Consider the following 9,592-nt stretch of genomic DNA (forward strand, 5'->3'; position numbering starts at 1 on the left):
CGGCTCAAAACTCAATGCCTTAATAGATGCCTCTACCCTCTCTTTCATCTCTCCCTCTCCTCTGAAGACTCCTGCCTCCTACAGCGTCTTCAAGCACCTATCCCAACCTACACTATTTACATCGCCTGTACCCAACAATTTACTAATACCAATGTCTATGGCGTGGCAACACCCCAACCCAAACACATATCACGTGGACATGTCCCCAAAACCCTACCATCTAAATCTAAAGTCGTGTAATGCGGCCCTGAAGCTGTGGGAGGTGAAGCTGACCAGCGCATGCCTCGACAACCAGGCAGCGCTCCTTCTCATCCCCGGAAGGTCAGCACAAGCCTCCGGAGCCCTGGACTGAGGGCCCACCCACATGCACTCCAGCCACCATGCTCTTCAATAAACGTTTACTCATGCACTCGCTCACAAGGTCACGTGGCTTCTCTTGACCTGTTAATAATTTAATTACCACCTGCCACGGTGGGCTGGCTGTAGTGACACAAAAGTCACACGGCCTCTCTCAACCAGTCAGGATGGTTTGTCATGGCAGGTTGCAATGACAGCCCAAGGTCACGTGACCTCTTCCAATCAGTGAATTTCGTCTCTGGCAAGATATTTCACCAAGAAGACACGTGCAGTGTGTGGTAATTCTGTAGAAACAATTGAACATCTTATACTAGAATGTGGCGATATCCATCCAGATGTCGATGCGGGCACAGTCACTCTTCCCGAGGGACTAGGTTTTAGAGATAATGGTAATGTGAATGATTGCAGTAGCAAAAAAGCCATTGGAAGATTGGGGGCTCAGAAGCAGGGAGGTGACGGTAATGTTACAAGTGCAGGATAAAAAATTGTGTTTAATGAAAATGGCGAATTTATATGCCGATTTATTACACTGTTACAAGAAATAAAAAAAAAAAGCCGAGCATGGTGGCAACTGCCACCACCCTATTTCAAAGGGGGTGCTCCTATCTTAATCCATCCACGAGATACCCAGACTGGCAAAATGCAAATATCTCGGGACATGGGTAATCGCCTGTAGTATGGATAAGGACCTCTGTTGCCTTGTCAGGAATTTGTTAAGTCAAGCTTTCTCGGGAGAACGACTCAAAGGGACGCTTAAATGTAAGACCCTCTCTTGAAACCCGATCCTTGTACTACCTGAATTTTGCATGCCATTCAAACCCTGCGCCAACATCTCTAAGTATGGAACAGAAGTGGCTTTATGTTGCGAAGGTGCGACTTCTGTGTCTCGAGGCCTCCTTGGCTCGTTGCTGAAGGCTGTATGGTTGGCGTGTTTCGGCATATGCGTCTTTGTCTTCTTCCAGCTGCGAGTGAGTGGTCCTGCATGCAGCACTGTAGAAATATATACAAGGGCCATTTAAGCAATCCACTATATGGCCTGAGAGTGGTTCTAGCATCCATGTATGACAGCAACGATACTAATAAGGACGAACCACATAGTATACGAGAAGTGTTCTGTGCCGGCAGTGCAAGTGCTGTTTCGCGCGAGAAATTCGCTTGAGCGGCTGGGGTCCACATCCGAGATGTTCTTGGGGAGTAGCGGCTTTCCTGGCCTTTCAGTAGTGTTCTCTGGGAACCGGCATCGAGATGGTCGAAGCGGTAGCTATTCTTAGGGGCTGCTTCTGCCATGGCCCTGTCATTGTACCAAAGTCAGCTGCGATTAACGCAGCATTGTTTTGTTGGAACTATTGTGATATCCCCTGCATTATAGGGCGCAGTATTTTCAAAAGGAACACTGTTATTAGCACAGGTTCTCACTAGTGGGAATGCAGTTTACGGGATGTCAGTCCATAAGTTACACTGTCTGTGTCTTAACTTTCAGATTTTTGACCAAGAACAAAGTTGAATTTTAGCCTTTATTTGTTGAGTATTACTCGTCGGGCATGTGCAAGGGTCATGGGCACCATTGACTCTAAGGCATGGCATTTAAAGTGAAACCGACAGACTGCTGTAAAAGATAATTTGTTCAATATTTAACTCTTTCGGGACCGCCCAAAAGAAGGCAATTTTGATACGTGCTTGAAAAATATTTTTTATTCAATAAAATTTTTGCACTATCTCGTTGAAACATGCATCAAAACGAAGCTAAGTGATGGGTCTTTTATTGTAAAAAAAGTAAAATGACTGAACAGTATACATAATACAAAAAAAAATCTCAAAATACAAATTTTCTCCAAGTAAACAAAAAAAAAGTTGGAAATTTTTCAATATGAAAGTAAAATGCAGCACTAAAAAAATTCCAGAATATACAAAATGTGGTACAATACCTCTATGATAACATTGAGGTAAAAGAACTTTGCAAGCTTATGTACATTTTTTTGGTGCGCGTGATTTCTCACACCACTGTCTCACAACTCACTTCTGCGCACGCTCTCTGTGCCACTCAAGGAAGCAGTTCCGCGAAGCATTGAAGCACAAATGTGCGTTGCAGTCACTGCAGAAAACTAGTTTTCACCTCATCTTTTGTTTTCTGATAGCAAGCTTGCAATTTTTACGTCTCTCCACTTTTACGGGCTTGTGAAGTGGGGGCTTTGTGGGTGGTGGTTGAGGAGCACGAGTTTGCTTGGCTCCTTCAAGTTCAAGAAGCTGTTGCAGCAGTTCCTCCCTAAAAGCTAAATGGTCGAAGGAAGCATTTCTGGCCAGCTCAGGGACTTCTGGATGTAATTTGCGGTATTCTTGGAATAGTATGAAACTATTCACGCATGCAATGTCTATACAGTGGAAGAAGAGAGTCTTCCACCAGCGGACGCTACGCATCAGTACATTGTAATAGCCAATCACCTGATCTGATTCATCCACTCCAAGCATTCCAGAATTGTAATCATGAATGAGCAAAGGTTTTGGGATCGAAATTTGGGTCCAGGTACTTCCACTTCTTTGTGTTCTTTTTGCGGTGACTGTCTCGTTGGCTGTGTGCATCGTGCTCATCATGTTCACTACACGTCGGTCTTTCCATTGCAGATAGAGAATATCTTGGTCGCGCAGCCATTTAATTTCACCTCGTTGAGCTTTCTTTTCCCAGCGTGCATCTTTCAGTTCAACAGGGAATCCCCGGCGGTCTTTTCGTGTTGTTCCGCAAGCCAATGTTTTCCGGTCGAGGAGGTGACTGAACAGGTGTGTGGAGGTGTAAAAGTTATCCATAAAAAATTTGTAGCCCTGATCAAAGTATTCTGCACACAGCTGGCAAACTACATCAAAAGCCAACCCGTGGGGCTCTGGCTGGTTGCGCTTGCCTGTGTATACAGCGAGCTGCACTGTATACCCGGTTTCCGCGGGTCTGCAAGGACCCATAGCTTGTAGCCCCATTTCGTTACTTTATCTTTCATATACTGCCGTATCCCTGATCTCCCTTTAGATTTCACCATGCGCTCATCCACAGAGAGGTCTCGATGAGGCTGAAAGAGCTTTGCCGACACTTTGTTTATGTGTTGCAGAAGCCACCACACGAAGCGAAGCTTTCCTTTTGACATTTGGGTGACATTGTCCAAGTCAGCGACATGTAGCATCGCAAGAAGTGCGATAAAGCGACGCCGCGGCATAATTCGTGGTGGCAGCAGACCACTGTAGATGCTTCCTACGTTCCAGTACAGCTTGATGCGTGGTGCTTTCAAGATAACCATACAGATTATGAGGCCAATTAACTTTATCATTTCACTCGTAGTGGCCTCTTCCCAGGACCCATCGGGACGGGCATGAGTGGGCTTCTCCAAGATCTTCATCCAAGCATATTTGTTGGTGTTATCACAAATAGTTTGGATCACTTCCGCCAAAAAAAGGAAAAAAGTTGAGGGCGGTCAGGAATCTCTTTGTGGTGCTCCGGAGTGCCACACCCACATCCTCGGTCAGATGCACACCAGGTTCCCGCCTGGGAGAAAACTGAATACGCTTCTGTCGCGGGGGCAGGACGTCGTTCCCATAGCTTGTGGAAACCCTACCAAACACAGAAAAATAACGAGAACATATAGAAATCCTGCGTAAATACTCAAGAGCGAGCGGAAAGGGAAACTACAGACTCACCTACGGACACTAGCTGACGGTCCAGGTGATCGCGATGCTGGATCACTCTCTGAACTGAAATCAGAGCTTGAGAAATCATCTTGTGACTCCTCGCTACTCGTTGAATCAGTCGAAGCAGCTGAATCACGCGACAGAGGCTTCTTTCCTCGCGCGGCCTGACGCGACGTCGACGCCATGCTTGTCAATCTCGGCCGCCGTCGCGCCCAAGATTAAAATCTCTCCTACGTCGCCGCCTGCCGTGAGAGAGGCGAACTACGTAAAAACGAAAACTACAGATGTGCAACGTCCCCACTAGATGGCGAAACGTGTTCCAACGCGAGAATTTCACGCTTGAGAGTGCGGGGAATTTGATCGTGCATTTTTGCACGCTATCAAAAGGCGAGTGCCGCTACCGCAACTCCCAAAGAGCGACTACAAAATACTCTGCCGTCCGCGAGGCTGGAACTTAAACGACTTTGCGCCACGCCAACTCGAACTCGCCATGTGCGCGGCAGCCAAGGTTCCTCTTCAGGCCGCACTAACTGAAGACACCATGCGTGTTAATTCTAATAACAACACGCTCACTCTGAGCACCCCGGCACGCCAGCGAGCTGCAATGTACTCCGAAGTCAAAGCGTTCCAGCTTGGAGATCACACCTATGAAGTGGCAACGTATGTAGCAGCGCCAGACGACTCAGTCAGAGGTGTCATTTATCAAGCCTACGACGGAAGCTCGCCGGAGGAAGTCCGACAAGGCTTCATTAATCGCAAACCGGGTGTCGTGATCCTCGACGCTCGTCAGCTGGGTCGTTCAAAAACGATCCAGATAACATTCCAAGGGAACAAAGTTCCGAGCCAGATCTACTATTGGGGATCCGTATTCCATGTGCACCCTTACCGGGAACAAGTCGAAACCTGCTACAACTGCAGGAGAGTCGGACATAGAGCCGACGTCTGCTACAGACCCAAAGCCAACCTGTGCCACCGATGTGGCGAGAACCATCCTGCACCTCCTGATGGGGAGCCACTCACATGTAAACCCGACTGCATCGTGTGCCATGCGGCACACCACACCGGGAGCCGGAATTGCAAGCACCGCCTCGTGGTCCGGAGACAACAACCACCTCGGCTTAACGAGGGTGCGGCCCAGCATCACGTGGAAGGTGCGGCCCAACATCACGTGGAGCATCACCCGAGATCCAGGCACCGATCTTCGAGCCGGGCGAGGAACCAAACATGGAGCCAGGGCAGAGATAGATCCAGTTCCTTCCCGCCGCTGAGTGGGGCGGCTGATGGAGAGAAGAGCACAAGTTCAGACCGAGGCAGAAGCAGCAGCCGAACCAACAAAAAGGTGAGCTGGCCAAATCCGGCCTCCCAACAGATGAGCGCTCAGGAGAAGGAACTTATAGAACAATTCCACAAAGCGCTTAAGGCGCGTGACGAGGAAAACGCCAGACTAAAGAAAGAAATGGCGGAGCTTCGTCGACTTGTCATGGCCTCGAGAGAGCAAAGAGAACAGTCACAGCAAACACCTTTGCAAGCCTCTCTTAAAGCACCCATTCCCGCATGCGAGGCTATGGAAACAGACATGAGGATTCATAGCGCATTCTGTGCGCTATGAATCCTCATGCTGATTACCCACTAGCCCGAACCCTGACCCTTCTAAGGAAACAGACAAACGCACCGCAGTTAAAAGACCCCCTCCCCCCGCGGAGAATACCCAAAACAAACGAGCCGCCGAAGCCTCTACAGGCGATGTACCGCAGCCGGCTACGCCCGCTCCATTAAGAGCTGACCCTATTGCAATCACTACAAGAGTGGATAGCATTCAGAACAAGGTAGACAGCCTAGAGGTTAGAGTAGGAAACTTAGAGGCTAAGGTAGATGCCTTAGCAGTGGAATTCAGACCGTTCCAAACTCAAGCAATGTCTATGTTCCAACAAGTGATGGAGAAGCTGACCGCATTGGAGAACAGCTTAACATCATTACAGGAAAGAGTGGATCACCAATATGGCCCCGTCGCAAAAAATTGAGGTATGGCAGTGGAATTGCAGAGGCTTCCGGCGCAAACGGGAGAATCTGCAGTTTCACATTCAAGCACAACAACGTCCACCAGACATTATTGCTCTACAAGAAGCTAGTGGCGCGGTCAAATTACCGGGCTATAAGGCGTTTCTTCCGCCAGGATATGATGCCGGCTCAATTACGGGCGTGTCCACTGCCGTATTATTGCAACGCAATATTACTGCTCTACAGCACTCCATAGAAAGTTCAAAGGAAGACTACGTCCTCCTTGAGATTTTACCCAAGAAACGAGGAGATACAAATTTGTTTCTGCTTAATGTATATAGCCCACCCAAAGATAAGGGTACCGGTATACCGGAATTACTTATCAAGACTCTGAAACTAGCGACTAAAGCCCAGCTATTAATAGTAGGAGACTTTAACGCACCACACCCGGAATGGGGATTCACTAGAGCCGGTCCCAAAGGCAACAGGGTATGGCAAGTGGTCCAAAATCTAGGCCTAACTGTCCTGAACAACCCCCAAGAAATCACGAGACTAGGCAACAGTACATGTAAAGACACGTCGCCAGACCTAACCCTGGCAAAGAACATACAAAACCGAACATGGACTAACACAGGACACACGCTAGGCAGTGACCATTACATTATATATACCACCTTTGAGACAGCAAAGCATAAATCAGTCTTCAACAAAGTAAAAATTACGGACTGGGACAAGTTCAGGGTAATAAGAGAACAGACAAAAAGATGAAAGCACAGACCCAGTAATTGAACATCTCGGGGACTGGGTGGAATCACTAAAAATGGACATTAAGGCTACCACAGCCGAAATCGGCACGGAAGAAGGACAAGTCAGTGACTCTAGGTTATTGCATATGTGGGAAGCACATTTCAGCTTGCAAAACCGCTGGAAGAGGAACAAACACAACAAAAATCTTAAAACGAGAATTGCACAGTTGCAAAGACTAATTGAAAAATATACTCTAGAGCTTCAACACAAACAATGGGAGCAAATTTGCGACCGCATGAATGGCAAGCTCGAGTGCAGGAAAACTTGGCATCTGCTAAGGCACCTTCTTGACCCCACAGAGGCTAAATCAACTAAACGAGGTCAACTTATGAGATTAGTGCATCAGTATCAAGGCACCACAGAGGGGTTCTTAACGGAACTACGGGATCGATACTTAAACACAACCCCAGATGGACCGCTGCCAAACTATCAGGGAACACCAAACGAGGACTTGGACGCTGAGATTACGGAGTCGGAAGTGTGGCTTGCCATGGGGCAACTACGCACCACGTCTGCAGCCGGGCCTGACGGTGTTACTAACAAAGCACTTAGAAAATTGGACGCAGGGTCAGTGACAGCACTCACTGATCTCATGAACAAATACTGGACAGACGGAAACATTCCACAAGAATGGAAACATGCAAAGATTACATTCATTCCAAAGCCAGGCAAGAAATTGTGTATAGAGAATCTACGCCCAATCTTTTTAACATCCTGCTTAGGAAAGTTAATGGAACATATAATTCTCAATCGGCTACAAGCATACGCTGAGGACAATAACTTACTCCCTAACTCCATGCTAGGCTTCAGGGCTAATCTTTCTACCCAAGATGTTATGCTGCAACTCAAGGCAGACATAATAGACATGGAACGCAGCAGAGGAACTAAAGCCGTATTAGGCTTGGATTTGAACAAGGCGTTTGATAATGTCTCGCATGATGCTATCTTAAGGAATCTCTCGGACATCAACCCAGGGGAAAGAACTTTCCAGTACATCAAGTCATTTCTCAGTAACAGAACGGCAGAGATTGCAGTGGGAGAGATTAAATCAGACTCTATCTCAATTGGAGGTAAAGGAACGCCACAGGGCTCAGTCCTGTCACCCTTCCTTTTTAATCTCTCACTAATTAAAATTCCTTCTAAATTAGCAGCCATCCCGGGGCTGCAACACACAATCTACGCAGATGATATCACTTTATGGACCACAACTGGCAGCGATGGTCAGATAGAGGATACCCTGCAACAAGCTGCAGACATAATACAAGACCTGGCGGGTAAAGCAGGGCTAACCTGCTCGCCCTCGAAGTCCGAATTATTTCTAATCAGATACAAACCAAGGGGCCCTCGAGCAAAAAATTACAAACCTCCGTCTCCACTGAAAATCTGGGTGGAAGGGCCCCCTGTAAAGGAAGTTCAAGCTATAAGAATCCTAGGACTCTTCCTTCAGTCGAACCGGAAGAACAAGAAAACACTAGCAAAACTCCAGACAACCGTCAATATGACGGTAAGACTAATTAGACGAATTGCAAGCAAAAGGAAGGGAGTGAAGGAGACAGAACTTTGCAAAATAGTACAAGCATTTGTAGTAAGCAGGCTTGTCTACGCACTCCCATACTTAAAATTAGACAGTAGTGAAAAAGCCAAGGTAGGGTCTATGATTAGAACAGCATACCAGGTAGCATTAGGGCTACCGAACTGTACCTCCATCGAAAGGTTTCTGGGCTTGGGAGTACACAACACCTTAGACGAGCTTACAGAGGCACACTTAACAATGCAGAGAGGCCGGCTTTCCCGCACCAAAGCAGGAAGAACCATACTTGATCGTTTAGGACTAGGCATACAGTTGCCACCCCAAGATACCAAAACACAGATACCTGAACGCATCGCTAAGGTAATAAGAGTTAAGCCACTAGCTAAGAATATGCATCCTGCTCACCACGAGGGGAGAAGAAGGGCTAGGGCAAAAGCTCTACACAACATATACAACCAAGATGAACATGCAGTATATGTAGATGCCGCAGAATATCCCCAGAAACAAGCGTTCGCACTAACGGCGGTGGATACGCAAGGTAGACTGATAGTCTCCGGCACTACCATAACGAAATCCTCGGAAACGGCAGAAGAGGCGACAATCGCCCTTGCTATCATTAACACAGAAGCTACTACCATACTCAGCGACTCTAAATTTGCCATACGCAATTATGCGAGGGGCAGAATTTCTCAGGCAGCAATGAGCATATTGGGTCAAACCAAAGACTTAGACAGAATTATTGAATTGATATGGGTCCCGGCTCACTCGGGGAACCCTGGTAACGAAGCGGCACACATAACAGCTCGAGGATTCGTCAGCCGAGCAGGGGACGCTGTCGTTGCTGAGTGTTTTTCGAAGGACGGCCTATCATCTTTTCACGATACTACTAATCATTTTAAACTTGAAAGGAAGATATTCCCTCCTCCAGACAAAGCCTTTAATAAGGAGCAGGAGACCGCTTGGAGGCGACTCCAGACGCGATCCTTCATGACGCCTTACCTGTTGTCAAAATTCTACCCCGGTGAATACGACCCTGCATGTACATTATGTGGTGATTTAGCCACTTATGATCCCCTATTGTGGAATTGTAAAGAGGAGCCGCCCCCGAAATCTCTAATACAGGTTCCTACTCTCGAGCAGTGGGAGGCCGTGTTGGTCAGCTCAGACTTGGGAGTTCAAACCCGGGTCATTGAATGGTCTACTCAGGTCGCTATCAGCCGTGGACTGATAGCC

The 9,592-nt window shown here is 47.5% G+C and overlaps 1 protein-coding gene across 1 annotated transcript; it reads right to left on the reverse strand.

Annotated features, from left to right (window-relative positions):
* Positions 1–2,031: 2,031 nt before the first annotated feature.
* Positions 2,032–4,337, reverse strand: LOC144097154 (uncharacterized). The gene is made up of 2 exons (XM_077629927.1): positions 4,033–4,337; positions 2,032–3,946 (listed from the first exon to the last, which is right to left on the reverse strand). The coding sequence occupies exons 1-2, from the start codon at positions 4,206–4,208 to the stop codon at positions 3,757–3,759; spliced, it is 366 nt and encodes a 121-aa protein (XP_077486053.1). The 5' UTR covers positions 4,209–4,337; the 3' UTR covers positions 2,032–3,756.
* Positions 4,338–9,592: the final 5,255 nt, after the last annotated feature.

This window comes from Amblyomma americanum, chromosome 7, assembly GCF_052857255.1.
Source record: "Amblyomma americanum isolate KBUSLIRL-KWMA chromosome 7, ASM5285725v1, whole genome shotgun sequence".
NCBI classification, from domain to species: domain Eukaryota; kingdom Metazoa; phylum Arthropoda; class Arachnida; order Ixodida; family Ixodidae; genus Amblyomma; species Amblyomma americanum.

Bases quoted from the DNA above. Each gene is read 5' to 3' on its own strand.
- LOC144097154 (XM_077629927.1), bottom strand. From the start codon at position 4,208: ATGGCGTCGACGTCGCGTCAGGCCGCGCGAGGAAAGAAGCCTCTGTCG. The intron at 3,947-4,032 runs GTGAGTCTGTAG...TGTGTTTGGTAG, and splicing joins CCGTCAGCTAGTGTCCGTAG to GGTTTCCACAAGCTATGGGA.